Here is a 17,204-nt window from a genome sequence, read left to right as displayed (position 1 = left end):
CCATTTCAAGACGGAGCCAAAGTCTAAATTGAGCAGCTGAGCAATGAAAAGTGTCTATCTTAATTTGTTTCATGATAACTAATAAAAGACAAAAAATATTCCCATGCATTGCTAGAGCATGGACAAGCACATGTTTAACAATGGAAGAAAGCTCCAGGAAAAAAATATTCACCCAAAAGCATTGAAAGGTGCTAACTTTACATTGTGTTTAAGGAAATATACATTTGGGATTGATATTGCATCCTAGGTACAAAATCACTCGCACAATAATATGCAAAATCTCTTCCACTAAAAGAAAGCTCTACCATACATTTGGTCTGATAGTGCATTGTAGGTGCAGAATCACTAGCAATCATTTGCAAAACCTATTCCACTAAAAGAAAGCTCTTACTCTAGATCCCTTGCAATAAAAACAAAACTTTTTATTATGCATAATTTGTCCTTTTTGGCACTTGAAATGAGCTCAGAAGGACCAAAAACCCTAGAAACGACTGTAAACATATGCACTTCTTCTCTAGAGGGGGTTCTGACAAATCACCAAAAGGTACCCATGTTTACAGGCATTTCTAAGGTTTTTGGGCCTTCTGAGCTCATTTCTGGTGCCAAAAAGGACAAAATATGCATAAATCAAAAGTTTTGTTTTAATTGCAAGGGATTTAGAGAGTATATGTGTATGTATATATATTTACTTATTTATTTATTCATTCATTCATGCAATTATTTATTTATTTATTTTAAATCTCATATGCAATCCTAGATATCCCAACTGTGGGATATATGAAGAAATTGATAGATACTTTTTTGTATGGCACAAAATTATAGCATAATAGACCACCATTACTAAAATACATATGCAATTAGCCTCACCTCTTTGCCCATAAGGCTTGAGGGTTAAAACTCATCTAGTCACACTCGAAAGAGTTCTAATTTAACCATCTTTTGCAATTTGGAAGACAAATATTTAACTGAGTAAATTTAAAGGTGAGTTATTTGAATACATTGTCAAGCAAGTGATGGTGGGAAAGCTTCCTAACAATTGGCAAGAAATGGATTTGGTATCATAGTAGATTGTGTTCAAGAACTATAATGTTTGATAATTTGTAGAATGCCTCTTATATCTACGTTAGATATAAGAAGACTGATAATTTGTAGGATGCCTCTTATGTCTACATTAGACATTGTAGTATCCACACAAGAACTGGCTAGTCAATATGGGGATACAATTTTTTATTGCTTCTTATGTACTCTTAGCTATCCTATGCTATATAGTTGGTTAAGAAGAGAAGGCTTGCTAGATAAATTATGGCAAAAAGCCCAATAGCTACTACAAGATTATGTGAAAGTCCCTAGGGTATTATTGTTTTAGCCAATTGTGTGTTGCTTGATTACTATGAGTAGAAGCATGAAAGCACATATTCTTTTTGGAGACAAGAGACCTTCCCTTTATAGGGGAGCATTGTGCACCACCCAAGCATTCACAGTGGGGTGTTCTTATAGAAGATCATTTTCATTATGGAGTTGCATTATATGCATCAACTCTCTTGGATGCATTTCTCCATTTCCTACATAGTGTATCAAAATGAATTTATGCATCAACTCTCTTGGATGCATTTTTCCATTTCCTACATATTGTATCAAAAAAAATTTGAGCTAAAGGGGTCCAAATGTGTGATGTCAATTATGTTTCCCCTTGCTCATTCTTACCATGGCTCATTCCCCCTTGCTTGTTGTTTGCGGTACCTCCCCGAGGTGTTCGACTGTGTGGCTCTAATATCACTAATGGCTTAATCCCTACTTCAATATTGCATGTATATAATCGATTGAATGAATAAAATTAAAGCATATGTGTCTGAACTGATAAAGAGAGAGAGAAAGAGAGAGAGAGAGAGAGAGAGAGAGAGAGAGAGAGAGAGAGAGAGAGAGAGCCAATAACATGTATTAACACGTGAAACACACAAGGTAATTATATTCATCAATTACTAGAGGGCAGCCTCACTAGGCTTGTTGCTCTTTACAAAACACAAAAACAAAAAGACCACAAAGGCTCTCACAATCATCTCTAAGAAAATGACTTGCTCAAAGCTTATAGCATCATGCACACCACCAGAAGACACCGCCTCTATTCGTGGTCGCCAGCATCTCCTAGACCAATTGCCTCTAGCTGTGAAGAGAGTCCAAGAGTCGCATGTCCTCCCTGGAACTATGGGAATCGACTCCCATGGAACCACCTGGAGAACAAGAATGAAAGAGGCTTATTTTCCCCTTCATCTGCGTAAAAAACTGAACCACCTGGAGAACAAGAATGAAGGCGGCTTATTTTCCCCTTCATCTGTGTAAAAAATTGCATGCATAGATGCGACATGGACACACACTAATCATGACTCACTTCACCATATGAAATTACCCTAACTACAAGAACTACCCCATGAGGTGTAGCTCTGGGATTAGTCTCCGTAAAGAATAGAATAGAGAGAATACATGATAGCTTTGTTCGATCTACTTGCCCATGATCCATGAAGGAACAAATCTCAAAGATACTATTTGATCTAGATATTTAAACCTAGCAAATCAATACACCATGTTCTATATGGGATCAAATGAGCACGCTATTCCTAATGTGATATGAGGGGATGAGATTATACACTCAAGAAGAAGATCCTAAGAGGTAAAGGCTCTACATAGTGATTCGTTCAAAGGCCTTTGTCAAAATCATAGTGGTTTGAAGTTTCATCACATTGTCAAAGAGCGTGTGATTCCTTCAAAGAGGACATTACTTTTTGTCAAAATCACGTTGGCATCAATGGAGTATTTCCAATTTAATTCATTGCTTGCTTGCAACTTCTAAGCTTCTATGGCGATTCCACTGCTTCTTTCCAGTATTGGATGCTTCCTCCCTACTCCACAGAAACAAGACAAATGGGATCCTTTTCAGCTTTCCAGACAAAATATTGCGAGGTGGGTCGATGCTTGCATGGATGCAGGGATCGGCAAGGCACCCAGAAGTGCCGCGGCAAGAAGGAGAACGCAAAAACCGTGGGGAAATCGAGGGGAGCTCACGTCGGCGTGGGATCAGTCCCGGGGAAACTTTGGGCAATGTCGGGAGATCAACTTGGCGTGGGGGATTGGCAGTCAGACGGGGAGGAGCTTGCTTTCTTTCTACCTTTCGATCGATCCCATGGCCGTCGCTTAAGTAGTTCCGTCTCCAATGTGAGTCCGGCGTCGTTTATCTCACTCGCGTTCCTCGAGCGAATTGCGGTCCGTCACTGAATTTGACTCTCTGTGGATTTTAGATTAATGGAGGACATTTAGATTTGGTCGTCTTTCAAGCTTGTGTTTGACGAATTCGTATTGAATTGCGCAATGGTTGAAACAGAATTGTTCGAGCCGAGCAAATTGTGGGCTCTAGCAGACAAAAGCATTCGGTAGTGCGTTTGTCGATGGGAAAGTGATCGTCTTTTGCCATTGCAATGGCATGGTTCACATCGGGATTCCGGAATAGCTGCTGTTTAAGACCCACTTTCTCAAATGGTGATCTTCGTCCGGCAATTGTGCCTGCAGAAATCCACAGCCTTTTTGAAAAATATTCCGAGTCTGGAGTGATGAACTTGGCGCAATTCCACAAATTTCTGAATGAAGTTCAACAAGAACATCACATATCTGAGGGCGACGTGGAGAGGATAATGAGAGTTCATATGGCTCCGGGGATATCTGCCTCATCGTCTCCCGGGTTCTACGAATATGATTTTGTAAATTTCCTTTTGGACACAGAGAACAACCTTGCCTTCAACAATCGTGTAATGTCGATTTTTCCGCCATCTTTTTTTATCTCCGGTTCATTTTATAGTGAAGATTGTCTCTCAACATAGCGACCTTTATGTCGAACTATATGTGCCTCATGTCGCAAAATATGTCACTGATTTCATTTCTTCAACATTTGTATATTTGGAGATAAGTGTTCAGAGGGAACAAACATAACTGTTATTGAGATGCCTGTTCAGAGAGACAAAGGGAGACAAAGGGTTACAATTGTACTGATGGGTCTTGCAGATTTCTCCAGGTGCATCATGACATGACTTACCCAATGTCCCATTATTTCATATTCACGGGTCACAATTCCTACCTGACTGGTAATCAGCTGAACAGCGCCTCTAGTGAAACACCTATTGTTGAAGCACTTCACCGAGGAGTGCGTGTAGTCGAACTCGACTTGTGGCCTAATCCTGAAAAGGATGATGTTTTAGTCTTACATGGAAGGTACTCATAACATATTGTGGTACTTGCAAATAGTCCGTAGGGCTACGCTGTAGGTTGTGGTATCTCGTTATTTTTGGTTTTCCGATTTCAGTACAAGACGTAAACATCTAGCTTTATTTGTAAGATTTCATTTATATACCTTGTGCAAGCTGTATTACAGGACGCTGACCTCTCCTGTGGAGTTTACGAAGTGCATTGATGCTATAAAGGTGAATGCATTCGTCAAGTCTGAGTACCCCGTGATTGTCACATTGGAAGATCACTTGCCATCAAAATTGCAAGATAAAGCTGCGAAGGTATTTGAGAGCTATCTTCTAAGAGTGAGATGATTAATAAGGCTCTTTATGTTTGCAATTATTTGAGTTGTCTGGCAATATTTACTTTGGCAACTCAGACTGAGCGCCTTCTTTGATAGCTTCTGTTTGTGACGGCTTTGTGCATTTCAATATGGGGAAGAAATTATACAGAGGTCGATTTTGTGTATTGTACAGTCGATACATTAATGAAGGCCTTGGTCAGACTATATGAAGGTTCAAATCAAAGTACATCTATATTGGACATGTGATGTTTTGGATAGCATATTCCTTGTTTTATTTTTTAAGGTAATTTAAAACTGGAGGCATGTGACTTTCCTCTGTACTTGGTCTTTTCTTAATGCTGTTGCTGCTGATGCAGATCATTACAGAAACATTTGGGGATTCTCTCTTTTATTCAGAGCGTATGGCCGCCGTAAAACAGTTCCCTTCACCAGAGAAATTGAGGGGACAGATTCTGATCTCAACAAAACCACCTAAGGATTCTGGGGATAAAATCTCGAAGGCTCCAGATAACATGCTAGCAATGGAAAAAGCAAAGAGAGAAAGACAGTCAGTCTGGGGGCAAGAATTTACCGATTACCCACAGCATCCTGCAGTTGATAAGATAGTAAGGCTTTTAAAAATCTCATGTGTAATGTCTTGTGTGTGTTTTCACATAGCATATGTTTTGTTATCTTAGTATGGAGAGCTAGAATGTAAGTATCTATCTTTTATCAAGTATAATCATCTCAGTTGTTAAAATAATCATAAATGAGGTTGAATTGAGTCCATTCCATTCGGACATTGTGGTGTTTTCTTGGAGAATGGTATACCTACTGAAGCAGGCCAGGAAGAGGATAGCTCAGATGAGGAGATTGAAGCTCCTGAAAAACTGGAGTACAAGAAAATTATTGCAATATATGCTAGGAAGCCAAAAGGAAAATCTTTGGTGGATGCACTGAAAGTAACGGAGGGGGAGTTTAGAAAGCGTGTTAGCTTAAGTGAACCTCAGTTTGCAAAAATTGCTGCGTCACATCCTGATCAAATTGTTCAGTAAGATGAGCAAACCTCTTCCAATCATAGGGGCTGTCCGTCCTGAATGCTTCCATTGTGGTTTTTCAAATATATTTATTACGAATCTTTGTAACAATTGTCATCTTTTTCAGGTTCACAATGAGAAATTTTCTAAGAATATATCCTTACCATCGCTTTACTTCTTCAAATTACAATCCAATCCGTGCATGGGCACTTGGAGCCCAAATGGTGGCCGTCAACATGCAGGTCCACTCTTGATGCCTCTGTTATCTAAAAAGTTGCAAATTCAGGTTTTCGAAAGAACATTCATAGCTTAGTGTGAGTCATATGATAGTTTCTTGGATTTATTGTTTCACATGATAGTTTCTTGGATTTATTGTTTCTTTAGGGTTATGGGAGATATCTATGGGTGGCCCAAGGTTTTTTTAGAGCAAATGGCGGTTGCGGCTATGTGAAGAAACCCAGCTTTCTCCTGGCAGAAAGTTCTCCAGCTGGTCTTAATATATTTAACCCTAAAAATCAAAAGCCAGTAAAACTAATTTTGAAGGTAGGTAAAGAATCTTTTTGAACTTGATAAAGCTTTAAATTAGCATAATTTAAACTCCACAGTTGTTTTTAGACATTTGTGTGATGAATATACAGGATTTGTTTATTAGCCTGTTTTGTAGTCATATTTTGGACTTTAGAACAATAAAAATCTTTGTATGATTAGATATATTCTAATCTTACAAAGTTATAAATAGTTATATTTTAAGATCTTGCCATTGAGCTCAAGTCAGGCACTCAATGGGTCAGGCATGCAAGTGTCCAAAAAATCAATTTCAGTCCAAGTAAAAAGAAGGGTGAAAAAGAGAAAATGGGTGGGGGGGGGGGGGGCGGCGTGTGTTTCGATGAGAGGGTGGTGGGGGAAGGCAATTAATGAGGGTGCTGCCCTCCTATGGTGTCTCAGCGTTTGATTTGAGGCACCAGGTAAGGGGGAGATCCTGCCTCGAGTGGCCTTAATTGGCCCTTCCCTTCCCTACTGCAGCCAGCCAAATCGCCTTGGCTTCGTAGTTGGAGCAAATACTTGTGGGTGCACAGGTCAAGGATAGAACTTGTCTTCTGTGCGCAATGTAGACCATCTGTGCATTTCGCCAAATAAAGGGATGTGAAAATGGACCACCAGGATCGGTTTCATCAAGACAAAAAATCAATAGAGCAACGGGAAGCTAAGGATATGCGGGCAGCTGATCAACACGATAGGTTATTGAACACCAAGGGTACCATGTTTTTGAATTTTAAGGATGGAAGCCCTTATGCAAGGATGTAATTTACGTGTGTCTGAATTCATGAACAAGGAATAACCGGTAATTGCAAGCATTAAGCATTATCTATTTTCTTGTCATTCTTCTTTTGGCCATGCGCCTGCTTTCAATGCCTTTGCATCATGCTCCAGGGGACACACTTATTTATTTATACAATGGTATGGCCAACCTGGCAGGTCAGTTTTACCTCTGACGTGGGCTCTGCATATGGTCATATTTAGCTTACTAGAAAATAAGGCATGTAGTAACAAAATTATGTACTTCATGTCACATCTGTGGACAGTGAAAATATCTTTCATGCTGAGCCGTCCACGATGACGTGCATACGCCAGATTATGACTTTCTTCTATACTCTTCTCCTGCATTCTTCTTGTGATGCAAATCCAATGTTGCATCCATACTCTGATATAGAATTCGATCCTTTATGCCCTTCACCAAAAGCTGCCCAAATCTTAGAGAAAAGCGAATCACCTTTGTAGAGCTCTTTCATGGCGTCCAATTCTCTTCATGGTAGGCTACAGAAATAGAATGAACTTCTGATCTTCTAGATAATGCATCACGATATTCTCTTTACCAGGAATATGCTGGATTTGCAAATTAAATGCAGAAAGAAAGTTCTCCCATTGCATGTCTTTCTCGAACCAAGGGTTGCCGTGTAAAGTATTATACATTCTGAGTGATCTATATGAATAATGTTGATTGTTGACTTGAGGTAGAGAGGTGGGGTATTCTCAGGTTGGGTGCTTCATCTGGTACCAAGTCTGTGTCTCTTATTTTCTATGAGACATAACTTAATACTAGGTGGCAGGATTCCAAGTGCTGTGCTGGCTGGCCTTACTGATGCATTAGATACATTAGATACTGGTTAGTCAATGTGATGATTGGTGACTTTTGGCAAGATTCTGGCAGGCCACCTGCCTGTGTTGCTAATTGCCTTGTCCAGTTGGCCACCATGTGGAGTTTCTCTAGTGCTGTGGGCCTCTGCCATTTCACTTGTGCTCTGATGATCCTAGATTCTTGAGCTCTTAATTGAAAGAACTCTTTCTAGATACGGAAAGCCTCTTAATGTAATAGTAGGAGGTCTGCAACAGCCAGCCCGTTTCTATCGTATCCAATGCTTAGGGGGGTAAGGCTGGGATAGGCTCATTGGAGAATCGATGCTCAACCCTTTGAACAGCCGCCTAGATCTAGATGCTCACTGTAAGTTCCCCCATATCAGGAGAAGCAAGAAGCACTAGTGTAGGTGAAGGACGGATACACATGCATCCTGATTTTCAGCCATCTGTCAGTCAGATGGATGGACTAGAGTGAGGACAGTATTCTTGGCTGCCTAGATCTTGCTGGCTGCTGATGTGGTAGTCGGATCAGATGATGTGACACATAAGCTGACATGGTGGGTCTGCTGATGTGGCAGATCCTATCACATGCACCAAGGTCAAGCCCAAGTGGCAATGAGACCTGGATGCACAGTCATCACATCCCATCATCAATTAGCAGCAGATTCGCATGGTTTTGGGCAGCACAAGACAATGCAGGTCAAAGCACACAGAGCTTACTTTTTGGTCAAAAGTCAACGTGTTGGCCTTTGATCGCCTTGGTCAACTGTGGGCGTTGACCAGATGACCAGGGTCAACCGTAGGTGTTGACCATCCGACTAGGGTCAGCCAGTTTGCCCTGAAAGACTATTTAAGGGCTGTTAGCCCTCCATTGTGGGGGATGTGTTCCAGGTCAGGCCCTCAGCTCCAGTAGCAACTACTAGCATTTAGCCTCAGGATTACGTTGCAATACTTTCCACCACCATCGAGAGGTACGTGCCATGGACCACATACGATTAGCATGAAGACAAATTCGAGGAGGAGGCAGCAAAACTTTGTACAGAGATGCAACCATGATGTCAACTATCAATAGCCCATGACAAATATGACTATCTGAATGAAAAGTCCAATCTTTGAGGCGATCACCAATCTCAAGAGGAGGAATTGGCTGAAAATCACGGAGCATCTGTGATAATAAATGCCACAATGTTTGTAGTGCTGTCCCAAAGCATACTGTCTCATTGCTATGGGAAAAGACATGACCATACCAGTAGGATCAATCACATCATCGACACATGAAATTCCTTTAGAACAAAGAAAGTAAGAACAACGGGGTTCGTGCAAAGCCAAAGGAGGCGAGAACAATTTGACCAATGAAGGCTTTCAGCTCGCAAGGAGTTTCCTGCAAGAGTATCCTTGCCATTCCATTTATGATGGGAAAGTATGAGCGTCCAATTAGAAAGTAAGCACGTAACAAATGGGCATCCCTTTACTGTACCTTCAATATGGCCAAATAGAAAGTCTCTGCCAGTGACCAAAAGCAGAGGAAGACAAGTGCATAAACAATTAATCCATGGCGGACCACCCTACATAATTTGCAGCATCAGTTTGCCTTTGTGAGCCAGAATATGGATGTGCATATTGATTCACTCCCCCATGCATTTTGTGAGAGCAAAGGTGATCCACTGAAAGCAGCTTGAGAGCTTTGTGGGCGAAAGCATGACTTCCAGAATATTTCTATAATATTGGACATAAAGGAAGAAATGTCCTGTTTGGTAAAAATCATCAAAGGCAAATAAAACTGGACATATGCTACCAGTATGGATTGAACAATGCGATAGCAGGCCAAGTGACCAACTTCCAATATTCCAGCTTCTTTTTAAGCATATCAAGGACCTAGTCCATCTGCTGACGACTATTGATTGTCCTCCCAATGTACATGCAGACCAGCAGCCAGGGCATATAGAGATAGAGCACACATGAGGCATGAAAGATCCCTTTCTGTATTCCGAGGCCAGAAAAAGGAATCATTTTCATATGCTTGTGCAATCAATGGCTTACTGTCATGTACCTCCAAGTTATATTGAAGCATAGGATGAGCAGCTATGGCATAAAACAAAGCACTGGGACGACAGCCCTGCCATACCGAACAAAACAGAGTCCACTAATATCTCCTGCCAATATGTCAGCAGCTGTGCTATTTGATATAGCCAGTAAACGACACGCTGCATTATAGTTTGCGAGATGAATTCCCATTGTATAGTCTACAGGGAATGAAACCATACTAAGCAGGGTGCAATCTATCATGGAAATGGCTTTTGATACAAGCCACTATCATCTTTGCAACTAGTTTATAGACCACAAGCATAAGAGTAATGGGTCGCAAATCAGCAAAAGACTCACATAAATGTTTTTTAGGAAAAGATTAACCAATCCTTTTTTCAAACTTGCTGGCATCTGTTTGGTCTCCTATGCATGGTTAACCATATATAGCAATGCAGACGAAATGGTATCTCAATACTGAGGTAAAGCTCTACTGTCAAACCATCCCAATCCGTACTCTTCCATTTCCCACATTCTCTAATGGCATCTTTCAATTCTCTTTCTTTGAAAGGAACCTCTAGTTGCAATGCTTGCTGTGGAGAGAGAATGGGAGTAACATGTCGAAGGAGCTCTTGACGAGCTGATATGACTGCACGCAAACTTAAATCAGCCTGTCCAAAATGTGAAGCAAAATCAGTAACACATGCCTCAGCAAGCTATGCTCTGGAGTTGGTCCAGATTCCATCCAGAATTTTCACTCAGCAAATATTAGTAGTTTGCCTCTTATAATGCAGACTCTTAAAAAACTCTTTTGAGCAGCAGCCTTTATCAGTAAAAGCTCTCAACCTGGCTCAGGTTTCCCATTTTTCTACCAGACACCTCAGGTTCTCACACCACATCAGCAATAATTTGGCTCTGATACCAAGTGAGAGATTCATCATGCACTTGCGCACCACAGCAGATGCAATCTTAAAACTCAAGGATAGTTCACACACTGTGTGTGCGCGCGCGCGAGTGCATGCTTACACAAAAAAAAAAAGTTTTGCGTGTGTGCATGAGCGCGCACGCGCACGCGCGTGTGTGTGTGCGTGTGCTAAGGCTAGAAAACATTTACATTCATAGCTGTCCTGCTCTAGGACAGTTATGAATGTAAATTTTTTCTTAATGCAAAGTTTCTTTTACAAAAAAAAAGTGTATGTGTGTCTTTTTATTACTGCTTTTAGTTCTGAGTAGTAGCAAATCTCACTTTGGATAGCTATGAATGTATGTATTTCTGAATGAAATCTCTCTTACAAAAAAAAGTGTGCGCGCTGAGGCTGCATGTCTATGTTAGGCTACTCACTTTCTTTGTTGCAATGATTGCAGAAAGCTAGACAAGAACAAGAAAGTGTTTGCATGTGGTATTTCAGAGAGAGCTTCTATAGGATGCTGAATAGTGGAGTGGTGGAATACCCGCCTACCATCCACAATTCACTGATGTTTGTGCTTGTGTGATGGGCAAGCAAGCAGATCAACAGTTTCCCAATGAAGCCTGCTTTGGGGCAAACCGTGAACTCAAGGAAATCCACTCAAAAGATAATGTAATGTTGAGGGGTAGGAGGTTGAGCGACCACCTCTTTAGGAGCAACCGCAGCGGATACCTAACAAACAAGAGAGACTTTGTGTGATGGTACACGATGGGAGTCTAGTACATCATCAGAAGAACCAGATTCAATTTAAGATCAGGAGGACGAAGCCACCTAATAGATATTTGTTTGATGAAGCAGAAGGGGGGACCCAAACTAGGTAGAAGTCATGAAGGTAGAGATTGGATCTGTACTCCAGAATCATACTTGGATACTGTGGCCAGGCTTGCAAGAATCATAGGTGCCAAATGGGTCTTCAAAGCAAAGCACAAGTCTGATGGCTTCCTAGACAACTACAAGGAGAGAATAGTAGCCAAAGGATGCTGGGCTGAAGGATTCGATTACCAGGAAACATTTGCTCCAACTCCAAGAATGCCCACCATCAAAAGGGTTCTTGCAATTGCTCTTCATAATAAACTGCCAGTACTTTAAACTGATGTGGAATGAGCATTTTCAAATGGAAACCTAGAAGAGGAAGTTCATGTGGAACAACCTCTAGGGTCTAGCTGCCAAGAAAGGCATCCCAAAGGCACTTTATGGACTGTATTAGGCCCTTAGGGCGTGGTACAAACACATTGATGAGTACTTCAGAGAAATTCAATTGTATAGAAGTTCTTGAGATGCCAGCCTCCATACCTTATGGGAAAAAGGTAAAAGAGTGTTGCTTCTTCAGCCCTCTTGAAGAAAAAAACTTGAGATGGTTGACCTTGCATTGTTGCATTACTTTCTTTGGATAGAGGTACAGGAGGACAGTGATGGTTTCTTCACCTCATAGCACAATTACTCTAGAGAGATTTTGGAAGCTGACGGATGGAGGACTCCTACCTGCTAAGTTATCAGAGGAGGATACGTCCCCATTAGTGGGTATCATTGAATAACAGAGGCTGATTGGCAGCCTCATTTATTTGTCTAGTACAAGACCTGACATCAGCTTTGCAGACAGATTGCTGAGGCATTTTCTACAAAACTAAGGGAGAACCACTAGCTGGCTGCCATACATGTTCGTAAGTACCCACTGTCTCTTCGATGGAGTTTGTAGTATCAATCTGCTGTTAGGCTGAGATGGATCTTGGATGATATGGGTTCTGGTCAGGATTCAAACATCCCGAACTGCAACAGCCAAAGTTGAATAGTGGTGTTCCATGCTCGCACAAAGCACATGGGGCGCAGTACCACTTTTGTACAAGAAAGCTAAATCGCCAAAGACATTAGTCCCACATATTTTCCAAGGAGAATGCTTCAGATACCTTCATGAAGGCACTGAATCGGGATACATGAGTACTTGAGGCTGCTTAGGATCGGACCAAAGCAATAGTCCAGAGATTGGACATTGAAGGGGGGCAGCGGGGAAGGGGGAGGGGGTCGGAGAATCAATGGGCGACCCTCTGGACAGCCACCCAGACGTAGATGCTCACATGAAAGATGTGAACGAAGGATGCACATGCATCCATTTGTCAGCCAGATGGATGGACTGAATTGAGGATAGCATGCTTTCAGATCATAGATCAGGCCGGCTTCGGATGCGTTAGCTGGATCTGATGACATTTTACATAGGGCTGACATGACAGATCTGCTGATGTGGAAGATCTTTGGCAGCAAAGCCACATGTACAATTGGTAGATGATGTGGCAGCAAGGTCACATGTGCTGTCAGTAAAGGATGTGGCAAACAGGCCACATGACCCTATACTCAGCCACGTGGCAGGTTGGTCGGCCACATGACAAGCCAGCTGCCTGCAGGACAGTTCTGGTCCCCTCGTGGTCAGTTATGACTAGTGGCTGATCATCCCATCTATTGGTGTATAGAAGGTGAGGTTTGCACCTTTATCTCCTATGTCATCTCAGCATTTCAATCCTCCATTACTTGGCGGGTAGAAGTGATCTCAAGCATTGTGCTTAGCCTTGGAGCACATTGTCCTTCACATCTCCCGTCTGAGGAATGTGCAAAGAATAATACTGACATCCCATGGCTATAGTTGATTGTGTTTTGAGGTGGCGTTTCTATTTCAGCCTGTTTGGGCAGCATCCATTCCATGGCTTTAGTCAATTGTGTTTTGAGGTGGCGTTTCTATTTGAGCCTGTTCGGCAGCATCTATTCTCTCTCTCTCTCTCTCTCTCTCTCTCTCTCTCTCTCTCTCTCTCTGAACCATCCTCGACTTCAAGATTGCTTCCGCTATTGTACTTTTGTGCAATGAGAATGCTTTTCACAAGGCACACAATGCAGGGATGCCAGAGCTGGATGCAAAGGGATGCATCTATTGGAACAGCCAAAGATCAATCTGGCTTGAAATAGACTCCGGAGTACCAGGCTGTGTGCAAAATGGGTGCCATATGACCAATATGATCAGGGAAAATTCGCATGATCTTAGAGGCTTCAGATGATGAGCCATTTGACTCACTAAAGAAGGCACAGAGGCTTTCCATGAGTGCTGAGAAATTCTGGTGGATTGGCATGCGTAGTATAGAAGCACATGATGATGTGTGGGTTAGGGATGACGCTGACGGAAATCTTGCTTGCACCAAGCTTAGCCAATGGGACACACTGACAGATATATAATGATATTTCCCAAGATGCATTGATTGGTGCACATAATGTCATGACCTTCCACATCTCTCATCAATTTCCCCCTAAAAGATGTGGTTTATGTGAGCCTAGTAGCAAACCACGTCACAAAGCTCAGTACGGACTCTCTAGGCTGAAGAGGAATAAAGCAGCAACACAGATGGACTTACTGAGAACAAACTTGTGTACCATCTGCTCACTGTTTAACAAAGTGCATGGGGTGTGTAGCATATGATAGCTTGTGTGCTGCACAGAAAAAGAATGTGGCGGCTTGGGAAGCCTATTGATGGATTGTACTTCAATCTGCTAGGAAAACAAACAAGATTTTCTTGTTTAATTTTCTTGAAGAATTCATGTTTAGTGCCCTTATTTTCTTTTTATGCAGTATTTCTGTGGGATATAGTTTAATTTCTTCTTTTAACAAGATTTTGAATGCGACGTTATAGGGTCTAACCGGTCCTTCAATTTTCTCTGTAGGTGAAGGTGTGTATGGGCTGTGGATGGTTTCAACACTTTGGCAGAAAACGTGACCTACTTTTTCCGCCTGAGTTTTACTTAAGGGTAAATGCTGCTCTAATCAACTATTCAGCTCATTTCTCATTCTTTGGGCTTAGGTTTATCTCGTGTTCATATGGGGCTATTTTGAAATGAGGCTAACCCCTTCCTTTCCTTAACCGTTAAATGGTTTGCCTGAATATTGATCTGTAGTTCTCAGAGTTTTGTTTCTTTTTTTGCAAAAACTCAGAGTTTTGTTTCGGTAATCAGTTACACGTTATGAGTAAAGTAATGACCTCGTTCCAATGTTTCGTGTTGACAAAACATTAACATATCCCAGATACAAGGGACTTGCCGTTGCATCCTCTGGCCACTGCCTCTTACAACGCCTAAATTATCTCGGTGCAGATTGGAATTGCAGGCGTAAAATCTGACACAGAGATGAGGAGGACAGAAATATTAGACAGCATATGGATGCCGAGGTGGGAGGAGGAGGAGTTCAAGTTCGCTCTAACTGTGCCAGAGCTGGCAGTGCTGAGGATAGAAGTGCACAAGAATGTGAAGATAGGAAAGGATGATTTTGCAGGGCAGACGTGCTTGCCAGTGAGCGAGCTAAAGCCTGGTTATCGAGCTGTGCCGTTGTGTGATGAGAAAGGCATGGACTTGCAAAAGGTGAGGCTTTTGCTCCGTTTGGAGCTGTACTTTTGTGCTTGATGATTCACAAAACTCCTGAAATCTGCATCCTTCTGCCCCCTGTGGCTTCCCTTGCTCGTTGCCTCCCTTGTGTTCGATTTCACTCCGTCACTAGATCTTGTGCCCTCCCCTGTTCCGGCAATGACCCCTTGCTCTTGTCACCTTCCTTGTGTTCCATTTTGCCTGTCAAATTCTCACTCCCTCCCTGGACCTTGTGCCACTTTCAAACAGGCAATCCCCTTTGGATCCTGCAACTTTGCATCACCCTCTTTCGGCACTCCCCTTTGGATCCTGCAACTTTGCATCACCCTCCCATAATACAAAAGAAGTATATCGATGATTGGGTCTTTTTCCTTCCCCCAGTTCGGGCAGTGGCTCCCCCTGTTCAATGATTGATCTTTCTCCTTCCCCCTGTTCGGGCAATGTACTCCATCCTTCTCCTTCCCCCTGTGCAGGCATGGCTCCCTTTGCTCTTGTCACCTCCCTTGTGTTTCATTTTCACTGTCAAATTCTCACTCACTCCCTCCTTCGCTCCCTCGACCTTGTGCCACTTTCAAACAAGCAATCCCCACTCCCCTTTGGATCATATATGCCACTATCATGCCATCACCATATCACTACTCTATATCAAGATTTCCATTGCATCACTATCATGCCATCTACCATATCATTATACTATATCAAGATTTCCATGTCATTAAGCCAACGACGGTTTAATCCACTCCATCATATTTAAGAGTTGATTGTAAATTAATGTAGCTTGTGTTAACTTTAGGAAAGCTTAACTACACCCAAGTCTAGTTCAACTTCTATAAATATAGCAAGCCTCAACGCAAGTAGGTCTAGTTGGTCTAAGTCCAAAGTCCATTACCAAGGAAAATTTTCCCAAACTCTAGAAGGCAAACACTTCCAAATTGATTAACCTAGACTTCAAGCCAAAAAACAAAAGATAGCAAATAATTGGCATAATTTTCAAGTAGATTTAACATTTCTTGGACATCATTATTCAAACTAATTTAAGCATCAATTTTGGGCACTTTTCAAGGCGTTTGGGCAAGTTCTAGCTTATTTTCATTAGAATGCAGCCTTATTGTTATCATCACGTTTAGTAACTCAAAGCAACAATTCCAAAGTGATTTTGAAATTGAAGAGGACACCTCTAGTTTCATCTTATCTGTCCGACCAAGTGATCTATTGATACCATTGTCATCTTATCTATCCAACCAAGTGATCAATTGATACCATCATCATGTCAACGCCATGTAACATCAATATAGAATCTTTAACAAAGCCAACAAGGTATATGGCAAAGGATAAGTATGGCCACTATTTGATCCAATAAAATGTCCAAAAGAGCAAGTGGATTGAGATAAAATGATTAGTATGCCTACCGTTAGATCAAAACAAATTGTGCCAGATGTAATCTTGGAAAATTGAGAACAATCAACACGTCCAAGTAAGCATGGGACATGTTTGCAATATTGACTGATTCAAAGAACGCTTTTAAAATTTCCATATTTAAAAACCAAATCACTCAAGGCTTCTGAAATAGCTATGCGATAAGTATGCAAATGTATTAAAAATCAAAGAACAATAAGCAACTTAAGATAATATAAGAGACCACAAAGGTAGTAGAACTAGCTCTAGTCATCCTTAATTTACTTGGTGAAGCTTATGAGAATTTGGGACAGAGTATAGTCATTCAGAAGTAGGTACTAACACTAGAAGAACTACAATAAGTCTTGCTATATCAAGAGATTCAAGATAGAAAAGGATGATCAAATGACATAGCATTTTTAGCATCAAGAAGGGGCAGAGGTAGAGCCAAAGGCAAAAGAAAGCCATCTGATAGATGTGGTCATCAATGGCAATAGCATCAACATCATGATAGTTATAAAAAAATCAAGACAATTGATACCATCAACATTTAGATAGAGGTAACTACCAAAATAGCAAATATCCAATGCTTTCATTGTAATACATGTGGGTACTTTTGGGGGAAAATACACTTTTGGGTGTTATGAAAAAGGTTGCAGAAAGAAATAATAGGATTAAGAAGGTAAGTACAATAACATCACTTTT

At 41.4% G+C, this 17,204-nt stretch overlaps 1 protein-coding gene across 4 annotated transcripts; it reads left to right on the top strand.

Moving 5' to 3' along the window:
* The first annotated feature begins 2,628 nt into the window (after nt 1-2,628).
* Nucleotides 2,629-15,437, top strand: LOC147884131 (phosphoinositide phospholipase C 4-like). 4 transcript variants are annotated; one of them, XM_087398208.1, is made up of 11 exons: nt 2,629-2,665; nt 2,878-3,255; nt 3,374-3,794; nt 4,058-4,254; nt 4,415-4,550; nt 4,930-5,178; nt 5,374-5,603; nt 5,717-5,831; nt 5,974-6,132; nt 14,412-14,495; nt 14,838-15,437. In XM_087398208.1, the coding sequence occupies exons 3-11, from the start codon at nt 3,468-3,470 to the stop codon at nt 15,141-15,143; spliced, it is 1,803 nt and encodes a 600-aa protein (XP_087254334.1). In that variant the 5' UTR covers nt 2,629-2,665; nt 2,878-3,255; nt 3,374-3,467; the 3' UTR covers nt 15,144-15,437. The 4 variants fall into 4 exon arrangements, with proteins under 4 accessions (XP_087254334.1, XP_087254333.1, XP_087254335.1 ...); XM_087398207.1 differs by lacking the exon at nt 2,629-2,665 and having other exon boundaries at nt 2,731-3,255; XM_087398209.1 differs by lacking the exons at nt 2,629-2,665; nt 5,974-6,132 and having other exon boundaries at nt 2,731-3,255.
* The last annotated feature ends 1,767 nt before the right edge of the window (nt 15,438-17,204 follow it).

Source organism: Dipteris shenzhenensis, chromosome 27, assembly GCF_047967505.1.
Source record: "Dipteris shenzhenensis isolate YYH24624 ecotype China chromosome 27, Dip_SZ_1.0, whole genome shotgun sequence".
NCBI lineage: Eukaryota > Viridiplantae > Streptophyta > Polypodiopsida > Gleicheniales > Dipteridaceae > Dipteris > Dipteris shenzhenensis.
This window is presented reverse-complemented; position numbering and strand designations above follow the sequence as displayed.